Below are 20,082 nucleotides of genomic sequence, written 5' to 3'. Positions count from 1 at the left end.
CCCTTTCCAGAAAAAGTTCCTGGGCAATATACTTTCCAAAATGTCTTTCTGTGACTTGTACACATTGATAATACACGAATGGGCATAATTTCTAGGGTTACACATTTTCTCCACAAACTCTAAGACAATGCTCAATTGGCTTCTATTATTTAATTAAAAGAGGGTATGTATCCTTGGCTGTTTAGTAGAATTCTGTTTAGCAAATGCACACACCAGGAAGTAAACATGATCCCCAGTACTGAATTCCATGAGCTACACATTCTATCTGAGCACTACTCTTGTTTTCTCTTCTTTAAAAATATATGGTTGCTTTATTTATTTAGAAGTGGATAACATTAAACATGGAAGCTTTCCATTTGTGGCACTGAATGATGGCCTACACAGAAGATCCTTCAAAAGCTGCAATCAAGTACCCACCCATCTAACACAAACCCAATTGAGATCTTCTGGTTCATTTGCTTGAAATTTCTTTTTGATTCCATCCTTAGAGTTTGTGCAGATCATTTTACTTTTCAGAGGTGGTAGTTCTGGTGCCCACAAAAACAAACAAACAAACAATACTCTTCTGAATTTCTTTGTTTCAAAGCTTGCATCATATAAAGCACAGCAGCAATCTTTTTCAGGAAGCATTCCCACAAAGTGCTTGAAAGGACCGGTTATGGTTACACCAGTATCTCCAGCTGAGATCTCTTTGCCCTCTTCTACAATGATGCACTTTTTGTCTGCACTGAGACAAAAAATGACAGTCTTCTTTCTTTGCTTGATTTCTTCTGGTGTGGAGCATTTATGAACTTTCATGTCATGAAAAATGTGACATACTTCATCAGCAACTTGCGTTCCTGGGTCCATCTTTGCTGCTGTGGTCACAGGGACACAGGGGAGGCCACCGGCGGGCACAAGTCTGTGGAGTGTTCTTTTCACAGCTGCAGAACAACACACCGCACTGCTCTTAACTAGAAACGTCTGAACACTGAATATTAAACAATAAAGCCTAAACCCTGGCCACATCCCGACTCTAATCCTAGACCAAACAAAACACTAAAACTCACCTTAATCTTCAGCCCCTTGCCCTAACCTCAATGTTAACCTAAACCTTAATCCTGATGCTACAATTTTAAAGCATGAGTATTTGGTCTATGCGTAAAGTGGTTTATCTAAGGCAGTGAGTAAAGAAGGCATCTCCTTACACTCCCCTTTGCTCACTCTGCCCCAGGCCACAGCCCCTGGCCAGTCCCCTCATTTTCTTCTGGTCTTTACTCACACATCACCTTCTGCAAAGAGTTTAAGCCAATTGTGCAGTTAGAGAGAACAGTCCCCACAAGAGACCACCCTCGCTTCTGACACCAACCGCAATTTAGGGTGCACAACCACCCAAAACCACCCTCAGGTTACATAACTTGCTAGCAGGGCTCACAGAACTCACAGAAAGCTGTTGTATTGATAGTTGTGTTTTATTACAGGGAAGCCATACAGATTAAAATCTGCCAAGGGGAGGGATGAGATCAGCCAAGGCAGAGTCCAGGAGAGTCTGTCTAAATATAACGCTTCCATTTGTTCTCTGTGATGTCATGGGCACCGCTTATCACCAGCGGGCATAAAATCCACTTTATGTACTTGTGTATTGCCTCTCTCTCCCATAGGAATGTGAGCTTCATGACGGCAGGGAATTTGGTCAGCTTTACTCACTGCTGTGTTACTTCTAGAACTACACCATCCAATATCGTAGCTACTAGCCACGTGTGGGTAGTGAGCACTTGAAAAATGGCTGTCCCACCTCAAAATACACCATAAGTGTAAAATATACACGGAATTTTAAGGGTTTAGTATTAAAAGAAAAATGTAAAATAACTCACTGATAATTTATTATACTGGTTATATGTTAAAATATTTGGTAGATATTAGGTTATATAAAATATATTACTAAAATGTATTTCTCTTTTTTAATAAACTTAAATTGTGATCTGCAATGTGTGTGTGTGTATGTGTCTGTGTGTATCAGGCAGCACTGATCTAAAAGAAATGTCAGTAAACTTTTTCTGTAAAGGATCAAGTAGTAAATATCTTAGGCTTTGGGGCTGTATGGCCTCTACTCAACTCTGTTGTTGTAACACAAAAGCAGCCATAGAAAAGACTTAAACAAATAAGTGTTGCTGTGTTCCAATAAAACTTTATCTACAAAAGCAGTCCCACAATTTAGCTTATGGTCCACAGTTCTAGCCCCAATCTAGAACATTGATCCATAGTCAATATTCAATAAATACTTGTTGAGCAAATGGCAAGAGAGAAGGCTTATAGCTGCAGCACATAAGCCAGGAGGAGAATGGTAAGATACTTCTGAAGGTAATCAGTGGCCAGAGTGTGCAGCATCTGTTACCCACAGATTTCATTTTAAGCCACTGGAGGAATTTAAGGAGGATAGTGGTAAAATCTAATGTAACTTCTATCAAAGTTCACTGTGATAGATGCTACAGTTTGGCACTCAGACATGCTACTCTCCCACCCCTTTCAGAACTCATCCTGAAGGTTGGCAGCCAAAAGCTCTCAGGTGAGTCCCTCTCCAAGGGTTGCTCATGGTTGAAGAGCGCTGCCTTGCTCAAAGTAGCACTCCTGGTCGGGCGTGGTGGCTCATGCCTGTAATCCAAGCACTTTGGGAGGCCAAGGTGGGCGGATCACCTGAGGTCAAGAGTTGGAGACCAGCCTGGCCAATATGGAGAAACTCCGTCTCTACTAAATATACAAAAAATTAGCCGGGCATGGTGGTGTGTGCCTGTAATCCCAGCTACTTGGGAGGCTGAGGCAGGAAAATCGATTGAACCCAGGAAGCGGAGGTTGCATTGAGTGGAGATTGCGCCACTGCACTCCAGCCTAGGTGACAGAGCAAGACTCCGTCTCTAGAAAAAAACAAAAACAAACAAACACAAAAAAAGTAGCACTCCTTTCTTAAAATTAACCCACATTCAATGACTCACTAATGTATGGCATAAAAGTCTGGCCTTCTTGCACCCTGTGCAGACAGTTCCAAAGCACTGCTCCAGCTCCAGAGCTCCCTCTGGGATTGCGAGCAGTGACCTTGGTTGTGGCTGCATGGCATTTCCACAGTCCACCTCACCCCCCACGGGAGTCCATCTGCTTCCATCCCTCTCCCACAGGTGTTGATCTCATGAGCACTCCCCAAAAACCTGCCTGCATGCAAATCTGCATCTCTGAGTCAGAATCCAGAGAACCTGACCTGCAACAGCTTGTACCAGCAGTGGTCCAAGAAAGCAATGCTGATTGTAGGTAAAGTACAAGTAGCCCCAGCAAACTGAGGTAGTGCAATTGTCAAAGCTGTCGTGCATGGTGAACTAGGATGGCATATGGAGGGAAGGAATGCCCTGGTGGGTGGAATGTACCAGGCCTGTGTGAACTATCAAGTAGTCATCATAAAGACAATGGAATTGGATGGCCATTGCCTGGGAGCTACTAAAGCACTGGAGAAAGTGTCAGGTGTGAAAGCCAGAGGGCCTCCTAGGCAGCATATCGAGAGACTCAAATACTGCATCCAGGGAGCAGAAAAGGCTGGGTGGTCAGGGTAAACAAGGAGACCTGTATGCAGGCCATTGCAACAGCCTAGGCAAGGAATGTAGCTGGCTCGGCCCTGAATGCTAACAGCAGCACTGGGGAAAAGTGGTCGGATCCTGGCTACATTTTGAAGATGAAGCCAACATAATTTGCTATGGCATTTGTATTGGTTTCCATTGCTATTGTAACACAGGATGCAAAGTTACTGGTTTAAAACAACATAAATTTATTCCTTTACCATTTTGGAGGTAGGAAATCTGAAAATAGTCTTATGGGGCTAAAAGGGAGTAGCAGGACTAGTTCCTTCTCGAGGCTTTGAGGGGAGAATTCCTCCAACTGCTCTAGCTTCTAGAGGCCACCTGCATTCCTTAGCATGTGCCCACTTTCTCCATTTTCAAAGCACATCTCTCCAACCCTGCTTCAATCCTCACATCTCTTTTTTCTGACTATCATGCTTCTGCCTCCTGTGGTACAATTAGTCTGCCTGGATAATCCATCCCTATCTCAAAATCCTTAATTTAACCATATCTGCAAAGTCCCTTTTGCTGTGTAAGATAACAAACATATTCACAGGTTCCAGGGTTTGGATGTAGACAGCTTTAGGGAGACATTATTTAGCCCATACATGGTTGGAGATGGGGGTGCAAGAAAGGGAGGAGCCAAGAATGACCTGAATGCTTCGGGGCCTGAGCAATTGGGGAATGCGTGGCCACTAACCTAGACGGGGGAGACACAGGGCTCAGAGATTCACTCCATTCTTCTTTGGAAGCCGAGTCCTGCCACTTCCCCCCAAAGGCTTCTCTGTGTTAAACAATAATTTTCAGAAAAAGGTAAAATCATGACTCTCATACAGATGTAAAAATTAGCACATATTGAAGAATTTACTTCACTTATATGATCTAAGAAAAGCAGGCAGGTGTTATAACCAGTTTAAAGGAAAGCTCAAAACAGCACAAATTTATATGGAGTAAAGGAATGTTAAGATAAATTGCAAATGAGGTCAAAACTGAGTTTTCCACAGTGAGGAGGAAGTCATTTAAAATCACTACCAGACAGTACAGCATTTATATACCAGTTATAACTTACAAAGAGTTTCAAAATAGCTCAGACAATGTACAGACCTAGAATCTTATAATGCAGGAAGGTGTGCTACAGATGGTGCATTGTTTTCTATTGAAATACAAAGATTTTTTCCTACACTTGATTTTTCTGACAGAAGTACTCCATGTATAAGTCCTGGCAAAGGCAGATTGAGTTTCTGGCAGGCAAGGAACAAGAAGGAGAGTTTGATGTCTCCAGGCAAGATCTAACAAAAGACTGGCAGAAAAAACAACAACAACAACAACACATTTTAACATGAACATTTGGTATTATACTCATTACAATACTTTTTAACTAGTCTTTATTTATAGAGAAGGTGTTATGGACTCATAGTTTGTGACCACCCAAAGCTCATATGTTGAAACCCGAATGCCACCCTCCCCCCAGCCCCTCCAAGTGATGGTATTAGGAGGTAGAGCCCTTGGGAACTAATTAGGTTTATATGAGGTCATGAAGGGTGGGGCCCCATGATGGGATTAGTGGCCTCATAAGAAGAGGAAGAGAGACCACAGCTCACTCCCTGCATGCACACAAAGACGAGGTTCTGTGAGCACACAGTGAGATGGTGGCCACTATTACCAGGAACTAAATCTGTCAGCACCTTGATCTTGCACTTCCCAGCCTCTAGAACTGTGAGAACTAAATGTCTGCTGTTTTAGCCACCCAGTCTATGGTATTTTGTTATGACAACTCTAGCAGACTAATGCAGAAGCTATTAATCTGTTTTTGGTCCAATCAACGTATAATCAGCCACTTGGTGACATTTAGCATTCTACTTAAGTGCGATTAAACCAGACTAAATGTAAACCAGCATAACTTATCTACCCTTCTGGCCATTATCACTTTGAAAACAAGAAAGCATTCTTTTTGTTCAGCCATTCTACAGCATACACCAGCCCTTCGTTGTTTGTGGCTAAATTGGAAGTACAATGATTTATATAAATAAGGTAGGGGACAAAAAATAATTTTCCCTCTACCCTTCTTTTTCTTTTTTCTTTTTTTCTTTTTTTTTTTTTTTTTTTTTTTGAGATGGAGTCTTGCTCTGTCGCCCAGGCTGGAGTGAGTGAAGTGGGGTGATCTTCGCTCACTGCAACCTCCACCTCCCACGTTCAAGCAATTCTCCTGCCTCAACCTCCTGAGTAGCTGGGATTACAGGCACCCGCCACCACACCTGGGTAGTTTTTGTATTTTTAGTACAGACAGGGTTTCGCCATGTTGGTCAGGCTAGTCTCGAACTCTTGACCTCAGGTGATCCACCTGCCTCAGCCTCCCAAAGTGCTGGGATTACAGGCATGAGTTACCGTCCCTGACCCCCTCTACCCTTCCCAGTTGGTGCGGGGCCCTCTGTAACAACAGACAGATTAACAAGAGAAAAAAAAAGAGAAATGTATTAACATGTATATTTTATATATATATGGAAAATACTCAGGGAAAGATTAATTCTCAAACAAGTGGCTTAGAATTTCAATTATGTAGCATCTTTAACAAGGAGCAATACATTCTTAGAGAAGTGTCAAGACAAAAGAAAAAGACCTTGAGTATCCCGGTGGAGAAAATTGTGGGAAAGCAAATATATGGGAAATTCGTGGTAGATAAGGGCTAGTCAATGAAGTCTGTTATGTCCACTCCTCTGGTGCCACCTTCAGGCTGATGAGGGCCTAAAGTTGTCGTCAGTCTTTGTTCTTCCTGATAGAGGAGGAAGAACTCCTTTGTAAAGTTATATCCTGTTTTTAGGCAAATGGGGGAGGGGGAGGGGCAAAGAGCTTTTCTTGTGTCTGCCTCTTCTCAATTACCTTCAGTTCAAAATAATCCTTATGCCAGTGTAGCATATTTTAGGGTGGAGTATTCTGCTTCCCTTTAGTAGTACATTTGGCAATGCAGTCTCCTCTATGGTCTCTTTCCCTCCACCTCTTCTAATCCGATTAACATGCATGAGAGGGAGAAAGAGACAATAAGCAAACCCTCTGCTCTTCAGCAACTTTGGCAGGGCAGGAAGATAAAATCCAGTAACAGATAGAAAATCTTTTCCAGTCTCCCGTACTCTTATTGGCAAAAGGAAAGTGTGTTGGGAGAAAACACTTTTTCTTTACCTATTTATGTTCAGAGTCTACAGATTAACCAACCACAGACAGATTAACAGGGAAAAAAGATGACGTTTATTTATTCAAAGGAGTCTTCAGATAAATATGGCTGTCTAAACAGCCCAAAATAGGGGTTTATATACCCACTTAACAAGGAGAAAGGGAGGTGGAGAGAGGACTTCCATGGAAGAACAAATGGAAGGTATGAAGTTTCAGATAACATTTGTTTAAGCAATTACTCATTATGGTGACAATGATTAGTCTCTTCTCTGGCTGTAAACTTCCTAGAGAGGGGATTTATGGCAGCAGTGTTTAGGAGGTCCTGCTTAAGTCAGCAAAGTTTAGGCACTTTTTGTTTATTTGTTTCTGCAGCTGCTGTTTGTTCAGATGTTTTTAGCTTAAAATGATCTTTATGCCACTGAAGTGCATTTCGGATCCCTGCAGGTGCAGAATCATTCTTCATGTAACGTGACTTTTCAGGGTCTCTTCCTGTCTCAGAGATTTTGGTCTAAGCTCCAGAAGTAAGAAAGATGCATTCAAGTGCCACACACTCTGAAATGAAGTGGCAACTTGCAGAAAAATGGTGACTGAATTGGTTCTCACTTTTTAGTTTACCACCTGCCACCAGGCTATATTTGGGGAAGCTGGCATGGGCCCAGAGGCAGCCTGAGGTGGCTGATGGTCCATGATACCATCTCCAGAAGCCCTACCCTAGCTCAGGTCATCACTTCTTATGTCTCACTATGACATCAATACCCCAACTCTTCCTCAAGCATCTACTCTTTGTGTCTTCCCCCCAACACCCCCACCACCAAGTCGCAAAGCAGCAAAAGAGGTCTGTCTAAAATGCAGTCTGTTTACACTGTTAACCTGTTTAAACCACTCCAAGACTTCCCACTACTCTGGGATAAGATCGAAGTATTTGCCAAGGCTCACAGAGCTCCATGTGATGCACCTACCTCACCAGTCCACCTCCATCCCCTACTGAGACTGATAGCACTCTCTCCTTCTCTCCCTTTCCTGTCCCCAGAATGCACAATGTTCTCTCTCACTTCAGGGTCTTAGCATCTGCTGTTTCCTCTGCTGGGCTGCTGGGGACATCTTAGCCTCCTCTCCTATCTCACCTATCTGTAACATTTACAGACGGAGGCAAGAGAATAAATGGATCCCTGGCCTCATCCCTCTTTTCCTCTCATCCCTGGTTCTGTTTCGCACCATGAAGTGCATATATGTGAATATCCCAGACTGCAGATCCAAGGTACGTCCATAAACTCCCCTCTCTTTGGCCACCCTCCCAGGCCTAAAGGTGTATGGTTTAGCATAATAGTCTGCCCTCAGTGGAAGAACCTAGAAAAGAGAACCACACAGGCCCTGGAAGTGAGGTGGAATGTTTGAATTGAGAATACTTGGTCCCAGGTACGTTGAGATGGAGAGAGATGCCTTAAAAGGATTTGCCCATGGGGGCTGCCTGGAGGGCCAATAGGAGCCCAACTGATTTGCACAGATGTTCTCCTAGGACCAGGGGTTGAATGGGAGTTGTCAGGAGAAGGCTGGAAAGTACATCATCTGTGTCAGTAACTGCAGGGGGTATGGGGCATGGACATCCCCAAAGAACCTTCAAAACACCCATGATAGAAAGAGCCACCTGCAGACCAGGTGCGGTGGCTCATGCCTGTAATCCCAGCACTTTGGGAGGCCGAGGCAGGTGGATCACGAGGTCAGGAGATCAAGACCATCCTGACTAACACGGTGAAACCCCGTCTCTACTAAAAATATAAAAAATTAGCTGGGTGTGGTGGCGGTCGCCTGTAGTCCCCGCTACTCGGGAGACTGAGGCAGGAGAATGCCGTGAACCCGGGAGGCAGAGCTTGCAGTGAGCCAAGATTGCACCGCTGCACTCCAGCCTGGGCAACAGAGCAAGACTCCACCTCAAAAAATAATAATAATAATAATAAAAAGAGCCACCTGCCAACTCCAGGAGCAATGCGTTAGGGAAGTCCCAGGCATTCAATCTCTTTCCTGCCCTTTACCTGTCTCCCTGCCCCATCCCTTGAGTTTTGACCTGGAGAGGTCAAAAAAGCTGGAGTACAAGCTGGGCAGGCTGGGGAGATGGACAAGGTGGGTACATGGAAGGCTACCCTGGCTCAGCTTGGAAACCTGGTGAGGAAAGGAAGTGTAGCTGGCTTCCTCATTATTTCTTCCCCTACTCCTCATTCCTCTTTACCCACTCATGATGCCACTCCTGACTCATCTAGAGTTGGGTAAGGAGAAAGAGGAGAGATAGAGTGGCAGAAAAGTGTTGCTGATGCCCTCTGGGTGGGTCAGATGTCCAAATGCTGGCTCTTTCTCTTGTGGGGTGCTCTGGTGGGTGCACTGGAGACACCATCCCACAGGTGCACCATTCCCTGACAAGAACGACACAACCTCCAGCCAATTGCTTATGATGGCTTCCCCACCCACACAGGTCCTTGCCCTGCCAGCATCCTCTCGAGTGGGTTCACAGGAGACCTTGGCAGTTCTCTTCACTCTTGCACCCCAGTCAGCTCGAGGGACTCAGGCCAAGCTCTGCCAATGACTCTCTTGAAGACCCCTATCAGACTTGAGGGGAGGGGAAGAACAACCCTTTCCTTTAAGAAATCCTCGTCTATCTTCACTCTTAGTCCCATGCTTCTCTTTGTGTGGTCTTAATAGCTGTTATCCCATTGGAGAGTCACAATGACTCTGAGGAAAGGGAGGGTATTTGTATATGCAGTATATTGGAGATAAAGTCAAAAAGGACAAGGGCTTGGAGCCTGGGAACCTTGTCACAGCTTCAAGTTTAGGTTAGCCAGCAAATTCGTTTACTTTGATGGCAATCCATTTTCCCACCCAGCCAGTAAATTCCATAGTAGCACAGACTGTCTGTCCTGTTTACCATACATCCCCAGCTCTTAGCAAAGAGCCCAGCATAGAGTGGGCACTCATAAATATTAATTAATGAATTATCTCTATCTATTGCAGCATAACAAACCACTCTAAAACTTAAATGGCTTAAAATAATGAAAATCATTTCTTTTGCTTACAGTTGGACAAACAGGAACAGCTCATTTCTGCTCAATGTGGTATCAGCTGGGACAACTCATCTTGAGACTGGAATATCTGCTTCCAAGAATATCCACAAGTTGATGCTGGCTGTTGGCTGGGAGCTCAGCCAATGCTGTGGCCTGGGGGCCTTGGCTCCCTCCCACATAATCTCTCCACAGCACACTTAGGCTTCCTCATAGCATGGTGGCTGGGTTCCAATGTCATCAGAGATGGAGGCTGTATTGACTTCTATGACCCAGCCTCAGAAATCGCAAAGTGTCCTGCCACTGAAGTGATAAGTCAGCCTGGATTCAAGGGGATGGCACAAAGACCTCTTTCTCTCAATTAAAAGAGTATCAAAGTCACATTATGCGCATAACATATGAGGTAGGAGATATTGGAGCGACCATCTTCGGAAAATTCATCTAATCTGTCCCATGGATAGGCAAACACTATCACTTCCTGGTGGACCCAGTATTTGAACTCAAGTTCTGCTCAGTACATTTTGTTCTAGGAGGAGGGGATATATGTCACACATTCTAGAAGGACTTCTCTCTAACCTGGAGAAGATAAAGCCTTGGAGTTTAGAGAGTTAATTGACAGTTATGAAGATAATTCACTTATTTGTGCTAACTGCCTCTTCAACTAAATGTAGGCTTCCTAAGAAACTTTTGTTATGTTATATATATAATTTTATACATATTTTATATTAATATATTAGATTGTCTATTAGGTATGTACATATACAATAATCTCCAGTGCTTAGCCCAGAGTCTAACACATAGCAGCTGCACAAAGAGTACAAAGAAATCTTGTAGAATAAATTAAATACCTGCTTAGTCCCGCTAGGTGAAGTGTGGCTTGATGAGGTGCTGCCACCTTCTGGGAACTGAGGTATTGCTAGCCATTTCAAAGGCAGCAGGTCTTTGGAACTAACTATGCACTCCTTGCCCCAAGCCACTCTCAGTTTACAAGGCACTCTCCCAGTGGCTGATTTTTTATGTGTGTATGTATTTATTTATTTAATTTGAAACAGGGTCTCGCTCTGTCGCCCAGGGTGCAGTGCAGTAGTGCAATCTCAGCTCACTGCAGCCTTGACCTCCTGGGCTCAAGCAATCCTCACGCATCAGCCTCCACAGTAGCTGGGACCACAGGCATGTGACACCAGGCCCAGCTAATTTTATTTATTTTGTAGAGATGGGAGTCTCGCTTTGTTGCCCAGGCTGGTCTCGAACTCCTGGGCTCAAGTGATCTTCAGTCTCCCAAAGTTCTGGGATTACAGGGGTGAGCCACCTTGCCCGGATCCCTAATGGCGGATTGATTTTTTCTTTTTAACAGGAATTCCGACGCCTGTGTTGATTCCTATTTGACCAACGAGAGCTCTGAGGACCAGCGCTGCTGAACGGAAGCGTCCCGCCTGATATCTCTACGGCCTCACCCGGCTCTCCTCAGCCCCGCCGCCTGGCTGTGGCTCCTCACCGTCACTGCTCTGCCTAAGTGCTCAGGGGAGGCCTTGCTGAACCAGCAGCCCATCCTGCCTGCTTATCTTACCTCAGTTCTGTGTAGCCCCAGACAGTGGTGCTGTCCTCCCCGCTCAAATATGGTCTTCCCTTAACCTCCTCCAAGATCAAGTCTTCCCCAGGTTTTCTCCCTCCCTCTCTGGCTGCTGCTTCTCTAAAGTCCGCCTTCTCCCACATCTGACCCTAAGCCCGCTTCTCTTCACAGACCCCTGCGAATGCTGCTCCCCTCACAGCCTCAATCCCCATCTGCACACAAACAACTGCCAGCCCAGTCTTCTCTCTTGAGCTCCACATCTGATTGCCTGGTCCCCAGAAAGCTAGCACTGACTGGGAGAGCCCGACATTTAATGCGTACCTTGTCCAAAGTCAGCCTGTGGTCTCCCCACACCCCCAACCACCCCGCCCCTTCTCCCACTCCCACTGCCCCCACTTATGCATCCCCCCACTCACTTATGCAGACAACCGGGTATCAGCCCAGAGTTTTCCCTTCCTCACCTCCAGGGTCACTAGACGGTTTTCAGAAGTAACATCAAACAGTACACCAAGCAGTTTGGCATATTTTAGCTCTTTTAGGTTCTGTCGACTCTGACTCCTGGGCAGCCCTCAGATAGTCCCTCCTCTCCCTCATCTGCTATCATCAGATCCTCATCACATGGAACCTGGACTGCTGGGACAGATTCCGTGCCCTGTCTCCTCCCCTGTGGCCGGACTCTAACCGACTCTACACTCCAACTTGCCCCTGATTAAAACCCTTCAGAATGGGACCCAAACTCCATGCCTGCCATTCAGTTTTCACAACTTGGCTCCATGCTGTCCAAGACCACGCTCCACCTCTGCCCACACATCCTGCCTTCAAGGCACACTGCACACGTCACGCCAGCCAAGCCTCTGTGCCTTTGCCCACTCTCTTCGCTTTGCCCAGAACCTCCTTCCCTCATCTTCTCACGTCCAAAGTGTCTCATCCCCACTGTACAGACAAAGAAACAAATTCATTGTATTATTTTTATTTTTTTGAGACAGAGTCTTGCTCTTTCACCCAGGCTGGAGTGCATTGGTATGATCTCAGCTCACTGAAACCTCCACCTCCCTGGCTCAAGCAATTCTCCTGCCTCAGCCTCCCAAGTAGCTGGGATTACAGGTGCCCGCCACCATGTGCAGCTAATTTTTGTATTTTTCGTAGAGATAGGGTTTCACCATGTTGGCCAGGCTAGTCTCAAACTCTTGACCTCAGGTGATCTGCCCGCCTCTGCCTCTCAAAGTGCTGGGATTATAGGCATGAGCCACTGCACCTGGCCAGAAATACCTGGCCAGAAACACCTGGCCAGAAACAGGCTCAGAGAGCTGACACAGTTGCCCAAGGTTGTACAGCTGGGAAGTAGTGGAGCTGGGGTCCCAAAGGAAGACTGCCTGAAACCAGCTCTTTTCAATGCTCTGCAGGGTCCAGACTTTATTCCAAGCCCTGGCTTCCCCATGTGTAAAAGGGGAAAATAAAAAAACAAAGGGGTCTTCCTGTTCCCACTTTGCCTGATCAGGATTTCTTCATTCTGAGATGCTCTGAAGTTCCCTGGTGACCTGGGGGCACAGAGCACAGCTGCCTCAGGCCCCTAGCCAGCCACTGAGTGGACAGTGCTCAGGTCAGACCCTACTCAGGGACCGCCTGCGTGACCTGTGAGTGCTTTCCACTAAGAACACTATGACCAGTGGGCGGCGTGGCCTTCTGCCTGCCCTCAAGTTCTCCAGTTTCCAGTCTGTGTTCCTTATCTATTGCTGTGTAGCAAAATATCACAAAATGATCAGTTTAAAAGGATGTTTCCACTCGCAGTTCTGAAGCTCAGAGGTCCTATAGACATGGCTGGGTTCTCCACTCAAGGTTTCCAAGGCTGAACCTGGGCTGAGTTCTCATCTGGAAACTGAAGAGAAGTCTTCCAGGCTCATTCATGTTGGGGAAAGGATTCAATTCCCCGAGTTTCCAGGACTGAGGTTCCTGCTTTCTTGAGGCTGTTAGCCTTTCCTGGCTCCTTGCAGCCACCCACAGTCCTTCTCATGTGATCTCTACAAGTTCAAGTCAGCAATGGTGCAACAAATTCCCCTCATGCTTCAAATCTCTCTTCACATTTCTCTTCTGCCACCCGCTTGGGAACTTTTGAGGGGCCATCTTTAGAAGTCTGATCAGACCCTCATTCATCAGGCATTTGCTATCTGCTCCACACCTAACCTGTACTCAGCAGTGCTGGGGGGCAGAAATGAACAAAATTTGACTGCATGGCCTCTGGGACTCCTGTCTCAATACCCCGCTATTCATCCTGTGCTTAACCAGATTTTCCACCTACCTGTCCATACTTGGGCCATACCTGTTACCTAAATGCTGTTCCCCACTCTATTCATTGGCCAAAGCTGCTGTAACAAAATACCACAGACTGGATGGCTTTTAAACAGACATTTCTGTTCTCACAGTTCTGGAGGCTGAAAGTCCAAGATCAAGGTGTCAGCAGGGTTGGTTTCTGGTGAGGTCTCTCTCCCCGGCCTGCAGACAGCCGCCTTCTCACTGTGTTCCCACATTGCCCTCACTTTGTGCATGTACATCCCTGGTGTTTCTTCCTCTTCTTATAAGGACACCGATAGGGCAACAGCCACACTTTTATAACTTCATTTAACCTTAATTACCTCTTTAAAGGGCCTATCTCCAAATAAAGTCACATTTCAAGGTAGTGGGGCTTCCACATATGAATTGGGGGAGGGGAAGAGAATTTAGTCCACAATATCTACCATCTCCACCCATCAAGTATCTCATCTGGGGGGCTCAGTTCACAGGCTGCCTCTTGCATAAAACCACCCTAGATGGAGTTTGTGTCTCACTGGGCTCCCCAACACCCAGTTGGTACTTCTGTTCCCACCATGTCAGTTTCCCACTAGACCGGGAGGTTCTAGGGAAGGCTCCACAGCTGACAAGCTGGTGTGTACTGGGAATCCTCCAGCAGAGGCCTGCTCCCAGTAGGGCATCAATAAGTGTTGGGGAGGAACAGAGGAGCAGGGGATGCTAACAAGGTCAAGCAACAGGGCCTCCAACTCCAGGAGAACTGACGAAGGCTGCCAACCACACACCTTCCTCGTGAAAAGTGTTCTGGGTCCCCAAGACTGTGTGCTGCATGGCTGATGACAGTTCTGCAAGCCCAAGGACTAGGGGGCAGCCATCTCTCAGCCTTCTGCAGCCCCACGCAGGCAGAGTTGGACCAGGTCCTTAGAGAGACTTAGGCCTGTCTCATCCCCCATTACATCCCTCCTCACAACGTATCCCTGTGTGCTATAGAAGTATATGTGCCATCCTGATCAAGGGCTCAGGAAACCTGAGTTCTAGTCCTTGATGTACCTCTCGCTTATTGTGTCACTTTAACATTTCAACGTAACTTCTCTGAGCCTTTGTTTCCTCACCTGTAAAATGGGCACACAAATAACTTTCTCATAGGGCTTCTGTGAGGATTTCATGAGGTCAAGCACGTACAAAAGGAGCTCAGAACACTGGAACTGGATATTAAAGGAGTGGGGGATTTGAACATTGGCAGTTCTGGGAAAGGTGTTCTAAGCCAAGGAAAGTGAACTAAATGTTAGTACTTTTACTTTCCCTGTGGCTGTTAACCATAAATAAATCCCTTTCCTTTGCTGGGCCTTAGGTTTTTCAATTGGAAAATAGGAATTTGGATTCAATCTTTCTCTGTCACTGAGATTTTTGACTTGGACAGGACTTTAAATACCATTGACTGTTAACTTATACATTTCACAGATGAGGAAAATGAAAAGGGGTTGTCAGGGCAGTAGTGGGGCTAGGAGTGAGGACTCCTGACTTCCAGGCCAGCGCTTGCCCCAGCACCTTTCGGCCTCTCGCAGTGTGCAGAGCCAGCCAGAGCTGATACAAGCTGACTACCTGCCTTAAACACCTCACTGGGATTAACCCTCCACATCTGTGCTGTCCAATATAGTCGCCACTCGCCACATGTGGCTACTGAGCACTTGAATTATAACAAGGGTAACAAAATGCAACATGCACAAATGGCTTCTTTAGTTTTATTTAATTCACTCAAATTTTAAAACTGATAATTAAGTTACTAGAAAATTTTAAGTGTGCTTGAACAACTTGAGAATCTACTTTTCAGCAATACAGTTTATTAAATATAGATTACGTGGTTTTTCTCATTGTTGTTATTGTTGTTTGAGACGGGGTCTCGCTGTCACCCAGACTGGAGTACAGTGGTGCCATCTCGGCTCACTACAGCCTTGACCTCCCAGGCTCAAGTGATCCTCCCACCTCAGCCTCCTAAGGACCTGTGATTACAAGTGTGTGCCACCACTCCTGGCTAATTTTTGTAGAGACAGAGTTTTGCCACATTGTCCAGGCTGGTCTCAAACTCTGTGCTCAAGAGATCCACCAACCTAGACCTCACAAAGTGCTGGGATTACAAGCGTGCACCACCATGCCTGGCCAGATAAAGTGTTTCTGATGAAAATTTAGTTCCTGAATTAAGATATACTATAAATGTAAAATATACACTGGATTTCAAAGATAATTCAAAATATCTTATTAATAATTTTACATTAATTTATGTGCAAATGATAATTTGGAAATCTAGGTCAAATAAAATATTAAAATTCATTTCATCTCTTTTTTTTTACTTTTTTAAATGTGGTTACTAGAAAATTTTAAATGACTTACATGGCTCTCTCTCACACTATTTGGCTTATATTATTTAGACAAATTGCATTATTTTTCTACCCAATAGCACTGGCCCAAATCTTCAAAGCAACCCCATGACATGGGTCTGTTATTATCACCCTCATCTCACAGACAGGGGAACCCAACGTAGCATATGCTGCCCATGCCCCATACTACCTTGCCCCACTTGGGGTCACCTGTAACTTCCATAGATAGTTCCTATAAGAGCTTCCTACTTCAAATACTTGCATCTTCTCTCTGCCTGAGGAGCAAGCAAGAAGTACGGGGAAGAGAAAATAGATAGCACTTCCTGAAACAGCACCCAGTCAATGGGAGGTGAGGGTTGGTAGAAAATACCCCACTGTCTTAGTCCATTTTCTGTTGCTTAGAATAACTGAAACTGGGTCATTTATGAAGAAAAGAAATTCACTTCCGGCCGGGCACGGTGGCTCACCCCTGTAATCCCAGCACTTTGGGAGGGGGAGGCTGGTGGATCACTTGAGGCCAGGAGTTTGAGACCAGCCCGGCAAACATGGTGAAATCCCATCTCTACTGAAAAAAAATAGAAAACTTAGCCATGCATGGTGAACTGCGCCTGTAATCCCAGCTACTTGGGAGGCTGAGGCAGGAGAATCGCTTGAACCTGGGAGGTGGAGGCTTAGAGGCTGCAGTGAGCCAAGATCATGCCACTGCACTCCAGCCTGGGTGACAGAGCGAGACTCAATAAAAGAAAAAAAGAAAAGAAAAGAGGAAGAAAAGAAAAGGCATTTGACAAAATTTGACTGCTTAAGCTGTCAATAAACTAGGAATAGAAGGAAGGTACATCCTAACTAGGAACAGAAGGAAGGAACATCAATATACTAATAGCTGTATATGAAAAGCCCACAGCTAACTTCATACTCATAAGTGAAAAACTGAAAACTTTTCCTCTAAATTCAGTAACAAGACAGGTACGCTCCCTCTCACCACTTCTATATTGAGTAGACATAGTACCGAAGTCCTAGCCAGAACAATTAGGCAAGAAAAAGAATAAAAGTTAATCAAATCAGAAAAGTAAAACTGTCCCTATTTGCAGATTCTTATATATAGAAAACTCTTAAAGACTCCATTTTAAAAACTGTTAGAACTAATGATAAAAACTCAGTAAAGTCGTGGGATACAAAATCAACATATGAAAATCAGTTGTGTTTCTATACTCTAACGATGAACTACCTGAAAAGGAAATTAGGAGATTAAGCCCCACTTGTTTACAGAGGCAACCCGCTTTCATCCCTTCCCTTACTCACTTCTCTACCCTCACTACATTCCTGGGATCCTCTCCCAGTTAAATCACTTGCACTCAAATGCTTGTCTCAGATTCTGCTCTTGGAAGAACCTAAATACAGACATTAAGGTACAGAGAGCTCAAAGACTCTCAGAGGTCAAATAAATAGTAAGAGACAGACTGGCAATTTGATCTGAGGCCATCTGACACCAGCTCTCACTCTCTCAAACACCATGCTCTGTTTCCTCTCACACGGTAGCCATGATATTGCCATGGCAGGAGGATGGAGACTCTCCCCTCAACTCTGCTGACCCCAGAGCAAAAAAATCCCTTCTCTGGCTTCAGATGATTCTTCTCTGGTATCAAGAGGCTGAGCAGACCCCTCCCCTGCAGGCTTGGAACAGAGCCAGCCTGGCTGCCCAAGCTGTCCCCCTGGCACCAGTGCCTGCTTCCCAGCCAGCAGGAAGCCAGGACTGCCAGCCATTGCCAGGGTAGCCAGGAGTTGCACAGCTATTAAGTGTCATGGGTAGGATTCAGCCTCAAGCAGTCTGGCTCCTATCATTCTTGAATCCCATCTCTCCTGAAACTTGAAGTGAGTCAACTGCCAGCTACTTATCAGCTCCTTCATGATTTATGTGTGAATTTCTGCCCAAACCCAACTTCGATGGACCCCACTTGGAGGGAGGGGCTGGTAGGAGACGATGCCTTGGACCCTAAGAACCAGTAGGCTCTGAAAGAGAGGATTGCGATAGCTGGAAGGGAACCACCCTTCCCTCACACACCCTCCGCAAGCACCTCTCTGCCTGTTGACAAAGATCAGCTGTTCAACCTCAGTATATTTATTCATTTCCAGCCTCATTCCCAAAATGATTTGAGAGAGCTTAAAGAAATAGAGGCACAGTATCTCCACTGTTAAAGTAAGTTAAAACGGAGCTCAGACCTGAAGTATCCCTGAGCAGGCAAAACAAGTTAGGTCTCGTAAGGGACCTTAACCTTGCTTGATTTGCAGACATAACGCAAAACTGGAGCCCGCCCTTCCTTCCTTCCTTCTTTTCTTTTTTCTTTTCTTTTTTTTTTTTTTTTGAGACAGGATCTCACTTTGCCACCTAGCCTGGAATGCAGTGGCACAATCACAGCTCACTGCAGCCTCCACCTCTCTGGCTTAAGCAATTCTCCCACTTCAGACTCCCTAGTAACTGGGACAACGAGTGCACGCCACCACACTCAGCTAATATTTTCTTTTATTTTTTGTAGAGACGAGGTCTTGCTATGTTGCCCAAGCTGGTCTCCAGCTCCTGGGCTCAAGTGATCCTCCCACCTCAGCCTCCCAAAGTGCTCAGATAACAGGTGTGAGTCACCATGCCAGCCCTTGAGCTATTTCTTGTAAATGCTTCTATTAAAGAAAAATAAAACTTAAGTGCAACTAATGAGAAGCAGCTAGCACAAATAATTATATAACCAGGGACTTTCCAATGGGATAGACCAAATAAGACAACTCTATAACTGTAATCAATCAAATATTATCTTTGCTTTATTTCTGTATCTGTCTTATAAAAAGCTCCCGCTTGTGTTCCCTCAGTAGAGCTCCCAAGCCACTTCTGGTTTGGGACTGCCTGGTTCGAAAATTGTTGTTTGCACACATAAACTCTTAAAAAATTTATTATGCCTCAGTTTACCTTCTTAATGCCACTAAAGATACTCCAGTAAATAATGCCTAGTTTACTACCTTGACAGCCTCATAATTAATATCATGATGATGTGATATCATTAGATCATTACACATAGAGTGACTAGCTTGTCCTGGCTTTGTTAGAACTCTTCCAGTTTTAAAACTGAAAGTCCCTTGTCTTGCAAAACTCCTCAGAGACAGACAACAAAAAGTTGATCACCCTCATTACAGAGAATTTGGACCATAAAGTCTACTTGCTAGTTTAAAAATTTAGCTCTGAGTTTCCTAGCAGCCAAGGCAAAGAGAAACACCATATGTTATAAAAATTGTTTATTTTATTGACAATTCTCCTTCCAGAAAAAAATTATTTACTTATTTATTTTAACATCTATAACAGCACTATCTGGTAGAACTTTCTGCAATAATGGAAACATTCTGCACTATTCAATATAATAGTTTCAGGTCAGGCACGGTGGCTCATGTCTGTAATCCCAGCACTTTGGGAGGCCGAGGCAGGCGGAACAGCTGAGGTCAGGAGTCTGAGATCAGTGTGGGCAACATGATGAAACCCCATCTCTACTAAAAATACAAAAATTAGCTGGGCACAGTGGCACACACCTGTAATCCCAGCTACTGGGGTGGCTAAGGCAGGAGAATCACTTGAACCCGGGAGGCAGAAGGTGCAGTGAGCCAAGATCGCGCCACTGCACTCCAGCCTGGGCAACAGAGCGAAACTCCGTCTCAAAAACAAACAAACAAACAAACAAACAAACAAAATCAATATAATAGTTGCTAGCCACTTGTCTCTATGGAGCACTTCAAATATGGCTAGTGTAGTGAAATAACTGAGTTTTTATTTTATTTCATTTTAATGTACTTAAATTTAAATAGCCTCATTTGGCTAGTGGCGACTGTATTGGACAGCACAGCTGTACTAGATACAAAGAAACCAAGTGCTCAAGAAGAGCCTCTTTCCTAATACTGAGGCCTGAGGAATTTCTCCCATGGTTATCACAGGAGGTGAATACAAAAGTTAGTTCCACCTAGGAGCTTTTCTTTTTTGTGTTATATACAGTATAATAGCTGGCTCTTCTAAAGCATAGGCTATGTGCTAAGTG

General features: G+C 45.0%; 1 protein-coding gene across 1 annotated transcript; it reads right to left on the bottom strand.

Moving 5' to 3' along the window:
- Positions 1 to 405: 405 nt before the first annotated feature.
- LOC694521 (destrin) lies at positions 406 to 878 on the bottom strand. The gene has a single exon (XM_077994078.1). The coding sequence runs from the start codon at positions 847 to 849 to the stop codon at positions 406 to 408; it is 444 nt and encodes a 147-aa protein (XP_077850204.1). The 5' UTR covers positions 850 to 878.
- Between the last annotated feature and the right edge of the window lie 19,204 nt (positions 879 to 20,082).

Source organism: Macaca mulatta, chromosome 2, assembly GCF_049350105.2.
Source record: "Macaca mulatta isolate MMU2019108-1 chromosome 2, T2T-MMU8v2.0, whole genome shotgun sequence".
Taxonomy (NCBI): Eukaryota; Metazoa; Chordata; class Mammalia; order Primates; family Cercopithecidae; genus Macaca; species Macaca mulatta.
This window is presented reverse-complemented; position numbering and strand designations above follow the sequence as displayed.

What these genes read in the sequence shown, in the direction of transcription:
- LOC694521 (XM_077994078.1), bottom strand. Translation starts at nt 849, where the DNA reads ATGGACCCAGGAACGCAAGTTGCTGATGAAGTATGTCACATTTTTCAT.